Here is a 20,031-nt window from a genome sequence, read left to right on the forward strand (position 1 = left end):
CATAGAAGACATTTGAATCCTTGTTTCTTCTGGCCATGGTGCAATTTTGAAAAAATGGCTTTCCTCCTCTGGAATGGTTTTTGCCTTGAAACTTTTCAATGTCTAGATGGTAGAATGTGTTTCATTCCACTTTCTTTCTTTGCTCCACTAATTTAAAAAAAAAAAAAAATTTATCATTGCAGTGCTTATCTGTTCTACTTCTGAATGAGATAATGCCTTCTTGGGACTGTGTATGTGGCAGGTTACTCTATTTTCTTTACCACTGAGTATGTTTTAGTGTGGTGCTTGCATTTGTTGCTAGCAAAGTTATTTCCAGTGACAATATCAAGTTATGTTGCAGACCCCCTCACTCCCCTCTGTGTTCAGAAGAGAATGGGGGCTCTGTAGAGCTTCATCCATTTATTGTAATTACTTGTGCTGGGTAGGTTTGTATTCCTCAGGAGCTGGCAGCACCTTACTTCAGTGGTGATGATGTATTTCAGTGCCATGTTTTGCCCAGAACATGGCAGATGCTTGCATCAAGTTTAATGCCAGGTTAAAATGTTTGAATATTGCGATGTCTTTGGAAACAGTTAGTTCATTCTTTTTCCAAGTGAGGCTTTTGGCAGGGCTTGTTGCTATCTTGTATGTGATAAAAATGCAGAGCTATAAGTAAGGCTCTACTTAACAAATTTCCATGGTAGCTTTCCCTTCAAGTTGGAGTACAGCAACCATGCACATGAGACCTGTGTGAGTATCCCCTAATTCCTAGCTTTGGCAGAAACTATTCTTATGGTACCATAACAGTTAAAACCGCTGTGTTTTGCTTGCAATAGGACTCATTCTGAACAGTTTTCTTAGTTTTCATGGTGCCGGAGTATAGTATGCATAATACCCTGCCTCACTGCATTATGTATCGTTGAACTTGCATCATACTGGGCAGAAAACATCTGGAATGTTCCCTTGACATTGCATTTCAGAAAGCATTTCTGTTGATTGCTGTATAGTTTTGCTCTTACAAGTAATATCATCTTGGGAACAAAACCAGAAGTTCTATTTCTCCCTGACCAGTGCTTACTGTATTACAGACTCTTTTAGTAGATAAACATCAGATTAAAATCTTATCCTTTTATAGTATTCCAAGCTGTATGAGTCAAATCCTGTAAGTTTTCACTATACATCTGGCCTTTAAATACTGTACTATCAAATAATTTTCAGTGCAGAGCAGCCCATAAGAAGGACTTAACAAAGGAACTGCTAAGGTGATTAGAATACTACATCAAGCTTCTCTATCAGTAGGTAGGTTTTATTGTTTCCTTGACAAAGAAAAAGATGAATAATGCAATTCTGATGTCTAAATATTTTCTGTTTGGGACTTTAATCTGTAAATAATCCTTTTAAAGCAAGTTAAATAGAAAAAGAACAGATCAGAACTGATGGTTGATTTACTGGTGTGTTTTGCCTCTATCCCCCGGTTTATGTAAACTGCTGCCACAGGTGCTCAAGATACCAGTCAAGTAGCAAGACTCACCTGTAAAACACAGTAGGGTGGGAATTAATTAATGAACTAAGTCTGTCCAATCTTCCCTCACTGGTATAATATCTGAATATTTCAGACTGTTCAATAAAAACAAGCTCATGTTCTGATGTATGCATGTGTATGTGCTATTGTGAACAAGTGCTCTGCATTTACAGCAGGCATTGTTTTTCCTCCAGCCTACTTCCATTTAGACTTTTAGTAACTTGGTTTTGTACTCTGATTATGCATATCCTAACAAGAAGGAAAAAACAACATATGAAGGGTGGGGAGGCTGAGAGAATATAAACTATGCAAAGTTTTGTTGTCCCTGTATCAGGGAGGAGCCTACCCGTTTGTCCAAGTTAAAACAATCTCTAGTAACTGTTTAGCTGGAACAACTTCATAGAGAAAGTCTGGCACACCCTGTCAGCTGCTTTTCTGTTCATTAGAGCTCAGCAGCACACAGTAACTCTCAGTAGCCTCACGGAATGACAAAGTTAAAATCATACAGATTCTCTAACATTACTGTTTTAAAGAAAACTTCATTTGGGTGAAGTTTTTAGGGGCTGGCTCTGAGACAACTTTATAACATTGTGGAACATACTTGTCAGGCATTTTTAGTCCCTAATTCTAAACAGTTATTGAAAAATTACTTTAGACATTTAGTTCTCCTTTCAAATTGTCTACTTAGACCTATCTTCAGAGGACAGGCTCAGCTGGAAGGGAAGCTGCAACATAAACGTCTTGCTGGATGAAATAACTAGTAAATGCTTTTCGTGGATAATATGATACCAGCCCCTGGTGTGTTAGTTTTCTTAAATCTGTGCCTTGTGTCACTCTGTGCAACACAGTAGTAATGGCAAGAGCAGTTTTCTGTGACTGGATCAGTGACTTGGAAGAAAACAGAACTGTTAAAAGAATATTCTCTTACTTCTAGCAAGAGAACTGTTTACAACACATATTTAAAGCATTTACACAAAGAATGCTTTTTCTGAGTGAGCAAAGAATTATGAGCTGAAATAACCAAAAGCTTTCAACCTCCAGTCAGTATATTTATTCACTTGCACTAATGACAGATTGCTAAAGAAAACTCGGCTGTTTAAATGTCTGAGAATATCTAAAGTTTTCTAAAATACTATCTGGCAAGATTTTAGGCAGCTGAAATTTGGTGAATTTGCTTCAAATGAAAACAACATTTAGGCAGAGAACTCTTTTAAAAGTTCTGGAATAATTTCTGTTCTACTTTATTTTTGTACTCACCTATCATGGTTTCTTTTAAGAATAGTTTTCTTAGGTTTAGCACACATAAGCTTGCCATACAAATATACAAACAGTCCTTCAGCTGTACCATTTGAGGGAATGCTGCTTTTTTGCCCAGTGTTCAATCTGAAATGAAATGTAGTTGGAAAACAAAAGAACAAAAATTGTCTTTAACAATGGGGAACATAAAATTGTTTGAGGAGATGCTTTGAAATTTGTTAGGAACTGGAAAGAGGGAGGGTTTTTACAGTGGCATTAGGAACCACTGTATGTATTGACTGATAAAGCCATTCATATTTTATTCATTTGGACTCCTAATTTTTTTTTTTTTTTTAAATCCTGTTGTCTCCTGTTTTCCCCTGACCGCCCAGAGATAAAAAATCCAGTAAGCAAGTTTCCCTTTGGATGTGTTGTACTTTGGAAGTATTGAATCACATAATCATTTAGGTTGGAAAAGATCTCTGAGATCATTGAGTCCAACCTGAACCAATCATCACCTTGTCAGGTGAATTGTAGCACTAAGTACCATGTCCAGTCATTTTTTAACACCTCCAGGGATGTGTTCTGTGATCTGTGTTCATATCATTTTTAACCAAAGGTGAAGTTTGTGTTCTAGCTAGAATTGGATGTAGCCTAATAAAATATTTTTGTGCTTAGGTCAAATAGCTTTTGTTCTGGCCAGGGAGAAAGGGTCAGGAGGGGAAGAGCAGAACGGAAAGAATCAACATGTGCAGCTACACCGGCTGGTTGAACCACATACTTCTCTTGCCCCTAATGATATATTGGAGCATGATGTTGCCATTTTGCAAGTTAGGGCTTTCAGTCTGTACTGTGATACTGTGAGGACTAAAGCCCATAACGGTTGTGGGGGTTTGTGATCCAGGTGATGAGAAACACCTTTTCATTAAAGGCTCTAATTGCCTTTTAAATATGATAAAAATGTTTCCTTGTTTAATCATTGTCCAGTACTTACGTTACACTTATCAGAGAATGGCAGAACAGCCCAGGTTGAAAGGAGCCTTAATATTCTGGTCCACCCTTTACTTGTTAAAAATAAAATTGTGTGTAGTGAGGCGCTGGTGTTGTTCAGACAATCTGCTGGAATTATCCAGAGCAGCAGACTAAACACATAGAAATATTTTCAAGAATAGTTTTAATCATTCATTTAGGTAGGTAGCGCAGTCTCAAAGACATGAACGACCAGAGGTGACCTACTGCTTTGGACTCAAAATTTAGTGATGTGTAGAAAATCTTGTAAGAATTACATGTATCTGTGACTTTCTACACCTCTGCTTTTTCTGTTGTAACTGTTTATCCATAACCCATGGTTTCTTACTGTTTCAGCTCAATCTTTGTCACTTCTTTAAAGGATTTAATATGGTTCTCATGTCTGCTTAATGTGGACCTGTTCAAACATTATTTATTTTTTTCCATTTACTTTTTTATCTCTTTAAGAGCACCAGCATAATTTAGGGCAATCAACTTGGTTTCAGGATGTCTTTCCCCTTTTTGCATATCTGTACTGCCTTTAGAAGATGGGAAAAGTGTTTGAAATTCCCTCTTTCTGTGAGTAGCTCCTATTCTAAAATAAATCAGTTGTGGACAACTTCTTTTAGTCTTCTGATCTGTGGAAGTTTCACTTTGGCAAGGTTTCTGTTTGTTACTTCTGCTTTGAAAATATCCCTTTTCCTTTATTGTTAATGAATTGTATTATTTAGCCATGGCTACTGCCTCTTGGAGAAGTTTCAGTCACTAAACATAGTTGCCTCACTTCAAGTTAATTCTTGTTTTAATTTTGCGCACTTCCTTCCTGAATGTGAATATTCACTAGTAACAAGGCACTGTCCACTTGGCACTGTTTATGCTTAACTCAGTTTCCAGCTGCCCACCTCTGTGCAGGAATTGATCCTTTTTTGAAACAAATAAAACATAACACTAATCCTCCTTTGCTTATGCCAACTTCTTCCATTCCTAACACACACTAGTAATGTTGCTGATTGTCTGTTAACCTCATGTAATTATTCCAACTCCTTTTATCTTCTTGCTCTGTTTAAGGAATCCGCTTTCTGGCTTTTCCGACTTGCAGTCGAACTCTTAATTTTCAATACCTCATCTGCTCTTTTGGACCATATTTTTGTTTTTCTTTGTTTTTCCTTTTGTTTGTAGAATCCTGCTGCAGCTGTAAACCCAGGCTTTGGCTATGCCATTTCTGTGAAAATTTGATATCCTATCACTTGGCTGTATTCCAGGTTCAGGAGGAGTCACTTGGAGTGCATAATTACTATTTCTTACTTTCCCTGAACACTTTGTCTATACTTCAGTTGGATGTTTCATGTTTCTTTGTTGGGTTTTGTGAACTCTATGCTTTATTAGTGGTTGTCTATTAGGAGATCAAAAGGTATTCAGTTGATTTGTATAATATTTGATTAAAGCAGTTCTAGCAGTTGCTTGTCAGCTCTGTGCAGGAAGCTTCTGCACATAAGAGAAGGGCAGAGAAACTGTTCTGAAAAAATGGTGTGGATTTTTTTTGGCCATGGAGCTTGGTTTTAAAACTCTTTGAAAAGAGTAAGAAGCTCACAGAATAGCAAAGAAATAATGATTACTAGAGCAGCCTTGTAGAGCTGTATTTTTGTCTGTTAATGAGTGTTCATTAGGTCACATTTGTAGGGATGGAGCACTGGAAACAACTGTGTTGCATTCTTTTAAGTGCTTGGGATTCAGCTGTAAATTCCTGTGATAGCTCGTTGTGCTCTGGCTTCCTTTCCACCTGTTAAAGTGTATTACTCCTTCCCTCTAGGAAAGCTTTTTGGCTTTTCTGTTGTTCATGCTTCATTCTCTTTTGCCTATAAATCTCAATGAAAAGAGAATTTACAGCCTCTTCAGCTTTTTTTTTGTCCTCCGCAAATACTGTCACATATACATATAACAAATAGTCTATTACATTGTCCATGTGTTGAGCCTTAAGTAAACACGGGAGAGAGGAATACAAATTGATCTCAACACATACACCTTCATATGTTTTAAAAATAGCTTTAGACCTAGTTCCTCTATTTGTTGTAAGTTTTCTCACCACACTTCTTGCAAAGGAGTACAGATAAAAATTTAGTAATATGGTGACTTCAGGCAATTTAGTTTAAATTATAACAGAATGCATCAATTTGAGGGCTGATACTAAAATTGTTTTCCTAACTATAGAAATGTTTTTTTAAAGCATGGGGTTTGTTTCATTTTGAGCATATTACAAACATCTCAAGAATTGGATAAAATTGATATTCAAAAAATTCTGAAAACTTAATAGATGCCCATGCAACTTTGTCAAGCTATTTCGTGACTATATGCTTTATCTGTCAAAGCAGTCTGAGTCAGAGTACACATAGAAATTCCTAGAATAGGAATAACTTGACTGACGTCCTTTTTTTGTAAGATGTTATTTTTACTGAATGAGTAGTTTCGTAATGTAGTTATCAATATTCTTGAAACAAAGGCAGTTATCACCAAGTTGCTAAATGACTATAAGCTTGCATAAGGGGTAATTAGTACTGTAAAGAAAAGGAGTAGACTGCCCACTTCTGATGTTTCTAGTATAAAACTAAGAATTCTTGTCTAACTTTTCAGGTTCATTCTTTGACACTGATGTGGCTGCAATTTGTAGAGAATTTAGTTTTACTGGAATAGTGAGTGCCAAAAGATACGTTACAAGAACCCTCAAATCATAATGTAGCTGATTGAAGGATTGCCTTTCCACAAGGTATGGTGCTACCTTATCACCTAAATGTTGACTAGTGCTTAGTTTCATTTTTTAAAGCAAACAGAAGCAGGATCTCTATGAGGTACGGATGACTGGAAGTTTCAGGGACAACTGATGCCATACTATGCAAGGTGTGCTCAGTACAATGTGCAGCGTCCATCATAAGGGTGCAGCTGTGTAACTCCTCTGCTCTCACCTGCTCCCTGGCCACATCTTTTGAAGTGTAGTATCATCAGCCTCAAGTGAGTGAGGCTCAGAACCTCTGGGGCACATGTTCATAGATTTGGTATTTTAGCTATTGGTAGTCATAGTTACTGTACTGAAATGGAATCTGGATTAATGGACTAACCAGCATAAATTAATTTGTGCCACAAAGAAAATCATTCACTGGAAATTATGATGGCTGCAGGACATCCAAAATGTGATTAGGCGAGGCGTCAAGATACTATTTCTGAATATTTCATATGCCATGAGGATCTGTGGGATTTTCTTTAGCAGTATAATATAATATGAAAAGACTGAACAGTAGAAGTAGTAGCAGTGATAAATGAGCTTGCATTCCCTGTGGTGTTGACAGTAATGAATTGAACGAGCAGACTGAGGCATGTAAAAGGAGGTTGATGTACTAAGCTGATGTTTATTAATAGGTGCAAACCCTGTGTTGGTAAGGCTTAGAATCTGGAAGGGGTCATAATATTTGAGTGGGAAAAGATGTTTCTTATGAGCATCTCTAAAAAATTGGGCATACTTTGAAAGGAAATGTGGAGTGATGTCATGTGCCTTTTTCATATGTACACCTCTGGGATTCTTTTGGTGCTCTGAAGTGCAGAGAATGTTCCAAAATGACTTTGTTGTCTTCCCCATCTTTTGGGTTGTACCAGTAAATGCTTGATGTACAGTTGATTACACTTGTGTAGTCTGTAAAACCTCAGTCTATGGATTAGCACTGTCATACTGCAGTAATAAAATTTAATAGTTCTGGTTATGCATTGCTGTGGTTTTTTTTTTTTTTAATTCTATGGGGTCATTCATATGATAATCGCTCTTGGCTGTGTCTTGTTTGTATTTCATATTCTATAGGATCTCTGTGGGTAGCATTTGTGTAACCTTTCAAGATGCAGCTGCTGCTTATGCTATTGAATCCTTTTCATTATGTATTCATTACAGAAGGATAAATAAAAATAGGTTTAATAACAATGGCAAGAGAAATCTATTGCAGTCTGGGACATACAAATGCAATTTGTATAGTCTTGTGCTTTATTCTGCGCTCAGTTCTAAAGTTCATAATCATTAATACACCAAGAATCCACTATCAATTTGCTGTGTAGTTTCTAAAATTAAATTTAAGGCTGACTTTCATAGGATGAAAGAATGAATTAGTGAAGTCTGTGATTCCTGTTAAAGCTAACTGATTAATATACTATATTGGCAAAGGAAAGCCCTGAAACAGATATTAGTCTGAGAGTAATGATAGTCCATACACTATAAGATTCCGATTTGAAAATAATCTGTTAAAAAATACAAAAATATAATTATCTTTATACTTAGGGTATTAGGATTTCTTGCTAGTTCATGGAAAATCTTATAAATAGAAGAGCTACCCTCTTGTAAAATACTGCCTATAATACTGTACATTTTATAATTTCTCAAGATACAATCCCTTCTGAGACTTGTTCAACACAGAAATTGGTCTGAACTTTGGATGTGGAAGGCTAAGGAATTGCAGGAACTTTAAGTAGATGTTGAGATGGTTGATTTTTCTTGAACAGCTACAAGCAGGGATGGAGAATAACTCAGCCAAGTATCAGTATGTTTCTACTGCAGGTACTTGAACAACTAGTGTTATTCCAGGCCATAGGCTTTTGAATCCATGTTTACTTGCTTCATTGAGAGAAGTACATGCAACTCTGATACCTCTTTATCTTTCTCAGTGAAGTAGTACTTGGGTGAGATTTTTGTAGTACTGAGGAGGACTCCAGGCATTCTTAAACAGAATTCCTGTGTTTATACATGGAATTTCTAGACAAATACGTATGAAAGAGCACACATAGGTGTTTCTCAGGATCCTGGTATGTTGCTCAAACTCCTTGTCTCACCACTGCAGCAAATTGTGTGGAGAAACCTGCAAATGTTAAAAGTCTTAATCTTATGTTTAGGAAAGACTTCCAGGTGGAAAAAGAGAAGGATATACCTGAGGAAACCTGAACATAGGGCAGGTCTGTTTCTTAGATTTGTTTTATTTTTGGCTTTCTGGAAACTGACTTGGTTTATGAAGAAAATCCTGAAATAATAGCTTTGTTTGATAATGTTAAAATAATTGATCTGCAGTAGATCACTGATACTTAAGTAGAATTTGTTAAAAGTATACTCATATATTGTGTGTTAGGATTTGGGTATCCAGAGAAGTTGTGGATGCCCCATCCGTGGAAGTGTTCAAGACCAGGTTGGATGGGACTTTTGGGGTAGCTGGTCTAGCCTCCCCGTAGCAGAAGGAGATGGAACTAGATGATCTTTATGGTCTCTTACAATCCAAACCATTCTAAAATTCTGTGAACTAAGTGTGAATGTATTTATGTTTGAATTTGATTTTCCAGATTAGAGTGCTTTATCTTCTTACCCTGATTTGTAATTAAATGCGTCTGGTGGATCCCCTTCAGGCATAGTGCAATACAGTATCTTAAGCAGCTTCATAAAGCCATGTGTTCCCATTCCTTTCTGAACAGCAATATCTAGCAATAATCCAGGGAACTTCCCACAGCATTAGTATAGGTACATTGGGTGAGTTTAGTAATATATCCAATGGCGCTTATTGTACTGGTGGTTGTAAGGTTTTAATTATCTATTTCATTCTGTCATTTTTTGTAACAGTTACAACCAAATTCTAATTGGCAGTGTTGCCATGGGAAAGTGTACTTAGTGCTCTATTGTCCGTGGTTTTGTTAAGGAGAGAAGTTTTTGGCTAATCTAGCAGGAAAAGATAGGTTAGATGTAAAACATGAACAAAATTCACATGCTATTTATTTTAATGACATCACATTGTGCTACACTGTTTGGTGAATTGGAAAGTGGGTAGGGTCCTAAGGCAAGAACGGATATTCTGCAACTGCATTTATAAAAATGAGCTAATTTAGTTGCTTGGTGATAGCTTCATATTTAACTATTTGCTGAAAGATGTAGACCTCCTTCTTTTAATCTTATATATGAAGATGCCATAATTTCAGATAAACTCATATGGTAAAATATTTAAATTAATTAAATGTCAGAATATAGAGTTCAAGTCATATATAGTATTGAAAAGTATAATCGGAAACACAGGTCAAGAAACTTTGAAATTAGTCAGTATGGTCTGTTTTCTTCATGAAAGTGAACTACTGTGGTCTAACTTTTTACAATTTCATTGCTTCCCACTCAAGCTGCTTAGTATTCATTGTTTTTACTTTTTCTGTCTTGAAATAGTTTAAACGAGTGTTAAATCCACAGATAGACCACAGCTTGAACCAGAACGTACTAAACATTAGATTAAAAGAAAGCCTATCCACCAAATTGATGTTTAACTGATACTTCGTCAACTCTTATCCAGCCTAGTGGGGGACTGACACAGTCCAAGTCATGAAAGACAAGAAATTCGCTCAATAATGTACTGGGAGATGTGTCAGAATGAAAAAATAAACAGAACAAAACAGAAACAAAAACCACACAAAGTAAAAACAAGAAATACAGGTCTGAACGGAGTCTGCAAAGCAAGTCCTTCAGCATAAGTCTTTACTTTTATTATTTTGGTGGCTCTTTAGGGAGTTGCCATTCTCTCCCTCTCCAATGGCACTGCAGTTTGTGCAATCATATCACTGACCCAGGTCAGGAACTGATTCAACTGAAAAATATTTTTCTTTTCCTGTGTTCTTTTTCATCCTGCTCACTCTGCAGTCTGGTTCTGCCTGTGACTGAAAGCCATGGCATGGGACAGAGTGAAAGCCAAGGCAATGGGAGGAGGCACCTGACAGCAGTACCTGATTTATGCCATAGAGGTACCAAACTTCTGACCATGACCTCTGCTGCCTCTGCACTGTCACTTCTTGTTTGGTGCTGGTACAAATCCTGAACAAAATGATTCCATGCATTTGTCCAAAAGCTGTATTTGAATTTATTGAAACCAAATGGTCTTCATAAACAAATTATGCATTTATTAGAAGTAAAATAAAAATATTGTGTGTTAATTATAAAAACAGGAACAAAGTGAAATTCACAGGGCTAATGTACTATGCAAGGGCTTTCCTAAGCAGCAACTAGTGGTGTTACCTTACTGCTTACTTCAAATGTGCTTCCCCCCAATACTGGAATAGTAATTTCCATAGGCTCCCTTTGATGAATCAGTTACATATACTATAATATACATTCAGAGGAAGCTGAGTGACATGACAGCCCATTACATGAAGGATATGTTCACAAGCAGCACAGCGTTCTCAGCAACAGAATTAACAGCTCACAACCCAAATAAGTTCTGGCTCAGTCACCTAAGCCTCAGAGATGGCTAGCCCATTGTAAAGAGGATATTTGACATAAGGCATTTATTTTTACTTGATTTATGTGAAATATGTGATTCATTTCCTCAAACTATTGTGCTTTATTTGCCAGTGATCGAAGACTTGCTAAATATCAACATTGTTGATGGTCTCAAATCTTCATTTTTATATTCATTGCTATTAATTAAATAGCATAATATTTTAGGTATTGCAAAAATAGATATATAACATATCCTTATCTTTCTAAGGGGAAATGTTGATTCTGATTGGCAGAATCAGGTGAGTAGGGGAGAACATACGGAATTCTTTTCTTTCTTACATTCTAATCCTTGTGAGTATCTTATGGTGGGATGTAAGTAAAGAACTGCTTCTTTCTAAAGCAGAAGTATTGCATCAGATAGCACCCTTTTTCATGGAAGTATGATGCTAATGTGTATGTGTTCCCATGGGTGGGAGTGACCTTTCTGCAAGGTCTTTTTAAAATGAAATGAATAACTCTTATGTCTGGATAATTTGACCAGCACAGAAAGGTGGAAATATTTCTGAAATATTTCTTTTTTAGATCCTTTCTTAAATGCCTGGCATGTGGGGGTGTTGTAGCTGTGAAACATCACTTGGATGATGATGCATTTCAGCTCTCCTTAAGATAAATTGACGTGGTTTAACTATTTGCTCTAAAGTAATCTGATTCTAATTATGCTCTTATACTTTTTCTAGTCATATTCAATACCTGTTAATCAGGGAATGTTTCAGCCTAACTTGGCATATAAAATACAACTGAAGCAGACATCCCTTTAAACTGTAATTAAAACCTAGAGATATTACTATTCCTATGGTATTGTCCAGTAATCCTTGAGCATTGTAAGTTATTGAGATGCTTCTTTTAAAAAAGTCTTCATCATTACTGTATTTCTTGTGCACCATGCTGCTGAGTTTGACTAGGGAGAGCAAGACATTAAGACAAAAACCTTCAAATGGGATAAGGCTGCTCTGCTCCCTTCCCCTGTAATTTTAGTCCTTGTATCCTTTTAGTCCAAATGCCTTTGCTTTCTTTCCCTGATGTTGTAGTTTCTATAGCTATATTCTGGATCACATTCAGCTTCTTGTGTTGGCAGTCTTTGCAATTATACCATATTCAGTAAATCTCTGACAAGGCTAAATTGACTTCTAAAGAGTTTTTTGAAGGCCTCATTACCATCATTTTCTGTCCTGACATGCTAATAGGGACACACCCCTGCACTTCTAGCAGTGCCAAATTATTAAGTACTTGAATACCTGTCCCTATAGCATCTAAATTTTCTAGGGTAGTGCTCATTCCTTTTAGTATCAAATAGCATATTCTTTATAGCTGTGATAGAGTCAGTCTGTGGAAACCAAGAACTGGGTTGCAGATGTGTTCGCTTAAGAACTGTTAAACCAGCTGATGCAGCAATGTGCTGCTTGTACATAGCTGTCTCTAACAGACAAAACCTTTTTTAGGTTCATAGGTAATCTTGTGGATTTAAGATTTTAGTTCATGCAAGAGCAAACCATTTCAGTTTTCTCAAGGGAAGACAGGGTTCAGTGAGCATCTCTTGCTGATGCCACGGGAGATTTTGCAGCAAGTGTTATGAGCAGCTCTTGCAGTAGTTAGGCAAATCAAATGATAGGTACTAATTACTGTGTCCCAGTGGTTTTCAGGTATTCTGATGTCCCATTTACTGTTTCATGAACAGAGACTTAAGTTTTGAAAGACAAGTTGTTGCTTCTGGAAAAGCCAGTGACAGAAAAAGTGCCAGGTAAGGGAGAACGCAAATAGGAATGCCATAATGGTTTTAATACATAATTTTAATTAACTCTTTTGAGTTCTCAAACAATCATGTGAAAAGATGGAATGGGGAATTAAACCCCTTAAAGTGAGGGATCCTATTCTTGATCTTTTATTTATGTATTTTGGGGTGAAGAACAATAACTTTGGTTTTAGAAGAGCATCTACCTTGCAGTAGAATGCTGTTCTGAGTGAGCATAAGCTGAAACAGCTGTATTTGCAACGGGTCACTAACTGGGAATAACTACCAGATGGAAAAGGTAGTGGAAATTAATATTTGCGAAACAATGTAAGGTTTCTCATTAGGAAAAGTAGCCTGTAGGGTGGCCTGTGGGGGGGTTTTTTTCCCCTTCTCCCATCCCCTCCTTTTTAAGGTGTTTTGTCTAACTGCTACTATTAATCTCTACTTAGGTAAGTAAGCTGGTAATTTTTTAAAACTTGTGTTTCTAGGAAATTTCTCTTAAATTTCACTCCAGTGCAAATTATATGATGTGATAGCTTTATTGCTACAGTCTTGGGATTTGGAAATACCCAACTGATTTTCCAACCTTCACTGGGAGACACGGTCAGACCTGCACAAATTAGGATAGCTGTTGAAAATATGCTCTTATTGTAAATTTTTCAAAGCTGTGAAAGCAAGTCTTTATAGCATGAGGCAAATCCTGTGTGGTTTTTTTTTAACTACATGGATTTTTGTATTTTTTTTTAAGCACTTTTTACATTTCTATTCTGTTTCCAGCTTATAACTCCATCTGAAATTTATTTATTCAGTAAGGTTCTAGTATGAAAAAGAAAGCAAAATAAAGGTTTGTTGAATACGTTTGTCTTTGCAGGGACTAATTAGTGGTATTTTAAAATTTTTTTTTAATTCTTAATTTTTTGCTCCTCTGGAAAGATAGTGAGCGCTTTTTCCCCTCTCTAATAGAAATTCTTCAGCAACAATTCTGTTTTATTTTTTTAGTTTCAAAGGAATTCAGTAAATACTATGTCTGAGTTTTCTAGGAGGAAAAGGTCTGGAAGTGCACTGTATTTTCTTGGTGGGTAGAGGACAGGGAAGCCAGCTATAAAGGCACCACATTTGGCTTGCTTTGAATTACCTCTGTCTCCTTATGATGTGTGCTTATCTGGAAGAAACAAAACATTAAAGTGATTCCTTGTTTAGAGCTTATATGTACAAAAAATGGATTCCTAGCATTGAAAGAGCCAACCACAAAATGTAAATCTTAATAATAAAACAGGTCTTGATGCAATGTAGTGAGTTTTTCCAGGCTGAACAAATCAAAACAGTTATTTATTACTGAAGCAGGACACAGTTTGACACTGCGTGGATGAAATTGTCCTCAATTTATACAAACAAAAGTATTATCCTTAGGCCATGTGTGTAAGACAGTGGCCTGGAGCTGTTTTCTCCTGAAACATTGGGCAGAGACATGAAGCTCTGATCCAGTTATCTCTTGATGTCTGGGCCTGGCTGGCTGGGAAATGGCACAGGAGAGGACCACTAGGAGAAAACAGATTGTGACAAAGGTCCTTGTCTGCTCTCATTTTATCTTGACACTTAAGAAGATTGTCATACCGTGGTTGCAGTGCTCTGATAGGAAAGGGAAGTGTTACACGTCTGAACTGTGCAGACAGTACTGGTGTGTAATAAAAATGTGCAGCTCTAAGCATTGAGAAACAGTGATAGATGGGCTGCAATCCTGGATCTCCCAGCCCCACTTCCTGAAACTGCATAGATCTGAGCCCAGTAAAGTAAATAACCTTTGATTTGAAATGAGACTTTCACTTGCTTATACCAGTATGCTTTAGACTTTTACAGTGTTCTTTTCACTGCTCAGTGAAATTTTCCTTTAGCCACATTGAGTCCATCTTTGTCAGATAACAATTATTTAATCTTCTCCCCATTTTATATTTCTTCCCTTTTTAGTATTGGATAATATATTCTGTTGAAATGGTCAGTGATTCCTTTTAAAATTGATGATAGCACAGTCTTTACAAACCTTCTGATTCATTTATTTGGTTTAGTATTTCTGGTTTTGCTTCTAAGCTTGGACTTTTTAAAGGGGAGTTATATGGATTTGTTGCTGTGGTTCCAATAATGCCTTGTTCATAAAAGATTCAGCAGTATAGCTAGCTTGCAAGCTAAAATAGTCACTCTTGAGTCTGTAAAATTGTCTTTGCATGAGAAAAAGGTATTATACAAGAATATTAAAGGGTTTTTTTTTTCTCTATGTAGATCAGAGTGGTCTTAATACAGTTGCACTGAGAAAAGAAGGCTCTTATTGTGTCTATGAAGTCTTTAGTAAGTTCTTTAACCAAGCCGAGAGGAGCAGGGGGCAAAGGAAGCACAGATAATTAAGTGTTAAATTCTCTATATTCAGAAAGACCAGAAAAGGATGTTATACTTAGAATATAGAAAATTATGTCTTTCAAGAAAATAAGATACGCATTTTGCCTAATTTTTGGCATAACTTCAAAAATGTGCATCGTGGCTAAAAATGAAAAAAAAAATCAAACCCATCTAAATAGAGATGGTTGAGGTAAGGGGGAGAGGAGAACAGTCTAAAACCTGCTTACTAGAAATAGCCATTCTTTGGCTTTCACGTGAAGTCACTGTTCTCTGAAGTAAGTCCTGGTTCAACTCTTCAAGTGGCATTTAGGCATTACAAACTGGAAATAGATTGCTTGTAATGCTTACATTTATATCCTTACTGTTCTCCAGGACATTTCTTTTTTTTTTGAATTTGAGGATTCTAAATAAATCTTAAACAACACCAACTGGAACTGCTAATGACACTGAAGTTACTTCTCTTCTTGCTTTGGCTGAACTTTGTTGTTCTTTTGTTTCTTAAATCTGTAAAACATCCGATCTTAAGTCCTCGGTATAGACAGTCATAAAAGGATTGGTATTGATTGCATCAGTTGATGAGTGGATATAAAGGCCACGTGTGTAAATTAGAATTGGACTGGGACTTACACCTCTTGATGGCCTGTTGACCAGCTGGACAGACTGCATAATATGTGGAGAGGGACTTCATGTCTTCTCTCTTTGGTAGATAAAGTTCTCAGTAAAATAGGGTATCTTTTGTTAAGTTAGTTTGGCTTTTAATATATTGATAGTGATAGCCCAGAAACTTACAATTTCACAGTATTTTTTAAATCTGAGTCAACACTATAGTATTTTTTCTGTGGAACTATAAAAGCATTATTCACTAAAATGAATACTTTTGAGGGGTCAGTTTTGTAATGTAAATCAGTGGACAAAGCTGTTGAAGCTTAACCTAATTGACAAAACCTGCAACTTTAAAGGAAGGTTATTTTCTTCAGGAAGGTTGACCCTTTTTTTGTTGGTCAGCTCTCATCATATGAGTTTTGAATGTTAAGTTAAAAAAGTAGCTAAGTCTGCCATGGATCTGTAAGTGTACCACTTTCTTTCTTAATGCTTTTAAGCTCAAAAGTCAGTGCATGTAAGTTACATTCTGAATTTTATGACTTTAGTTCTTAGTTCATTGATCACATAGCAAATATAATTTCAAAGGATGTTGGGCAGTAAACTTTTTTCTTACATCAACTTAAAAACTGTATAATTAATTGATATACCAGGAAATTGTTCCTAATCTGCAATGAAAATACATAGTATTAGTAATAGGAGGTGAAGAAAGTAGTGTCAGTTTACTTTATGATGGTTTCATTGGAAATGCTATTTTTAGACTGTTGGAAGAATAGAAAAATCTTGGACAATAATTAACTTTATACATTTGTACACGTGCAAATTTTCTCTAGTATAGAGATTGACAACAAAGAGACTTAGGCTGTGGTAAAATCTCTAAGCATCTTCTAAAATATATTCTTAATTAATGTAGGATAAGCAGAAATAGTTCATGGAATATCTTAGGGGAAGTGCTTACATGTAACTTCTGATCAGTGTTCAGAATTTACTTTCTGATTTGCCAAAGCTGAATATGAGTGCATGTATTGCAGTGATACTGATTTGCTTTGCAAAGGTATCACTCAGGACACAGTCCCCTTTTTTTGTCTGCAGCTATTAATCATTTAAGTAATGCAACTGTATTTTCATTAAAAATTTTATAAAATAATTTTACATTGGACTTTTTTATTTTGAAAAGGCCAGTTATTGTCTTTTGAGGAGAACATGACTAGCTGCTGGTCTAAGTAGCTACTACTGTAAAGGTTTAATATGTTCAAGACTTTTGGCAAGCTTTGAAAGAATTTTATTTCACAAAGGGTAAAGGCTTAAGGAAGCTGAAAAACCTATGGAGGTATTATTGCCACTACTGTAGCTCAAGTTCAAGCCATTCAGTTCATGTCTTAAATGTCAAATTTTAATGTAGTTCCAAGCCCTTGAAAAACACACTGATACATTTAAACAATTTACAGTAAAGATAACCAATTTTATTCTTTGCTGCACCATTTGTCCGGTTTTACCAAGGAGTATGTATGGATGACTCTAACAGGTTAATTTCAGGACAGCCTTCATGGACTAGGCAGCAGATAAGCCAACACTCATGGTGATTCTTGGCTGTAACTGTGGAATGGGAAGAAGCTATTAACAACAAATTTACAAGCAATGAGGCTTAGAATAATAGATTATATTAGTACTGTGTATTAGAGGACAGAAAAATCAAGCAAATGCTCTACTAAAACATCAGATGGGACAGAGGAGCTTTTCTTCCAGGATGGGAATTTTCTGTATTAGGGGTATGTAAAGCAAAGAATAAGAAAAAAACTCCCAAGACGTCATAACCAACTGACAAAAAATCCCCTGTTCACAAAGGTAACTGGAAATACAAAAATGCATGTAAGTTGCATAGTAATAAATTCCACACAAGAAAAATAAATTTCATACAATTGATTTGTATATGTTGAAAATCCAGTTGTTAGTCCTGGTGTTTGGAGATTCTTCTTTTTCTTGGTATGAGTTTAATTTTGAATAGAGGCAAGAGGAAAAATGTATAATCTGATAGAAATACCATGGGTTTTTTCTTTTACTTTATTCCCCTTCTTTAAAGTGCTTGCAGTTTTTACAGAGTGGTCTGCACAGTAAAAATGACTGACATAAATGTTAAGAATATAGAATTTGATTGGAAGTAAATGCTGACACCAAGAGGGCAGTTAAGTGGAATAACAGAATTATTTCTGAGTAGTAAGTATGTAATTTCTGTGTATTTTTAGAGTCCATTCAAGATCTCACGATAAGCTTATGTAAAAGTGACTTAAATTGAAAATTACAAATCAAATTTAATTTGCAAATCTGCTCAGTGCTAGGCCCATAGACACTATGTTTGGCATTACAGAATTGGTCTAAGTGTTTAAGACCCTGAGCTGTCAATAATTACGCCATAAGTAAAATACTGGTGAGGGTAAAAATTATGTATTATGTAAAACTGACACCAAAAGACAGAATATCTATAGCTCACTGTTCTACATTACAGCAGTAAATTAATGCTTGTAAAGGAATTTATGAATACCCAAGTAAATCTAGTATCACTCACTCACATGGGAATAGAGTCATGGAGCAGTGTAGCAGCACGGCTTTCGCTGTCCTTGTAGGCAGATAGGGTAATTTGGATAGGAGAGGTGGACTACGAGGTGAGGGGAAGAGCTGAGAGGACCACGGGGTTCAAAGAAGTGATTCTGTGTCTCCTCAGTGGTTCAGTGTCTAACTGGATAGCTGCTGGTGGCATGGTGGGTGTGGAAGCTCATGCTGGAGCCAGTCCTAGTTCATGTCCTTTTCCATTACTAGGCTAACAGAATGTGCTATGCTTCCCTGAGGTTTGCAGATGATACAGAATTGGAGGTAGGACTTTTAATAAGCTGACTCTAGATGTGGAAATGGGGCAACAGGAAGGGACTTCCTGATGTTGGGCCAAAACAAGTGTGAAAATCTGCACCTGGCCTGATAATCCACTGCTTGGGGTAGAGGGCTGCCTGGTCAAGTCTGGAGCAGCCTCATGGGAAAAACAGGCTGCACAGGGGTCAGTGGCCCACTATTGAAGCAGCAAAGATGATCTGCATGTTGAGCTTCATTAGCTGAGGCATAACCTGCAGATCAGCAGGAGTGATTATTCCCCTCAGCTGGGCATGCGCGACTGCATCTGGAAACCCACTTTCAGTCTCCTAGTTTAAGGTGCATAGTGTTAAACTTGAGAGTCCAGCATCAGTCAATTAGGTTATTTAGGAAGGTGTAGCTTAATGACAGGAAGAGACTCTGAGGAAGCGGGTTTTGTTTAGAAAAGATCAGAAGAGAAGACAAGGCCGAGGAGAGGGATCTATTTGCAGCCTTCTATTTCCTAAATTTTTCATGGCTGTAGAAGGTAGAACTACATTCTTCTTAGATGTGTACAGTAGAAAACTAGAAGGCAAAAGTGACAAGTGTTACAGCTGGGGAAACCCCAATTAGTTAGAGAGAAGAGAAAGAGAAGGGGAGGAGAGAGGAAAGGAAAAAATCACCATGGGAAAGTGAAGTTCTGCATTTGGTTTTACTATCTTTTGCAATTAAGCAACCTCACTGAATGATGATGTTTGCCCCACTTTGAGCAGGGGTTTGACTCAGTGACCTTGAGAGGTCAGGTTCGTTTCTGTGATTCTGACTTGTATAAATGAGCAGGCAACAGTGAAGGAACTCTAGCGTGTTTTGGCAAAGTAATCTCAGTCTGTCATGAAATCAGGAAATCTTGGTAATCTGAGTGCTGTGTACAAGAGCTTCTTTAAAGTTTCGTGATGGAATTGGTACAAGCAGCAACAACTTTTCTGCAGAAAAAGCAGAATATTAGATTCAGATTGAATCTCTGTCAACATGCTGCGTGCTTTCTGAGGCTGTCATGTATACCAGCGGACATTTTTTCCCCTGAAGATTGAGTTTGATCTATCTGTTAGTCCTGAATTGAGTTTGCTTTGAATGACAAGTACAATACATAAGAACTAGGATGCTGGCAAACGCAAGACGTTTAGTGAGAGATGAAAAGTTCTATCAAGAAAAAACTAGCTTGGTTTTATGCTTGCTCCTGCTGAGTGTTGACAAAAGTATCTCTGTTCAGTCATAAATTAGTTGGTTATCTTTTCCAAAATTTAGCAGTGTAGTATGGGAAGATTGGAACAATATTATGCTGTGAGAGAAATTGAATTTGATTTTAACTTTCAAGAGGAACCTCCCTCATGAGGAAATCCCGCAGTCAAG

General features: G+C 36.7%; 1 protein-coding gene across 4 annotated transcripts in view; it reads left to right on the top strand.

Moving 5' to 3' along the window:
• STXBP6 (syntaxin binding protein 6) overlaps nucleotides 1-20,031 on the top strand; it is a 94,892-nt gene that overhangs the window by 42,499 nt on the left and 32,362 nt on the right. Inside the window, exon 1 of one of the 4 annotated variants that reach the window (XM_019285111.3) lies at nucleotides 10,447-10,531. The exons of the other annotated variants lie outside the window; for them this stretch is intronic. Coding sequence (XP_019140656.1) covers nucleotides 10,462-10,531 — 70 coding nt within the window. The 5' untranslated portion in view covers nucleotides 10,447-10,461. Of the gene's footprint in view, nucleotides 1-10,446; nucleotides 10,532-20,031 lie in introns of those variants that run through there. 4 annotated transcript variants of the gene reach the window in all.

This window comes from Corvus cornix, chromosome 5, assembly GCF_000738735.6.
Source record: "Corvus cornix cornix isolate S_Up_H32 chromosome 5, ASM73873v5, whole genome shotgun sequence".
Classification (NCBI taxonomy): domain Eukaryota; kingdom Metazoa; phylum Chordata; class Aves; order Passeriformes; family Corvidae; genus Corvus; species Corvus cornix.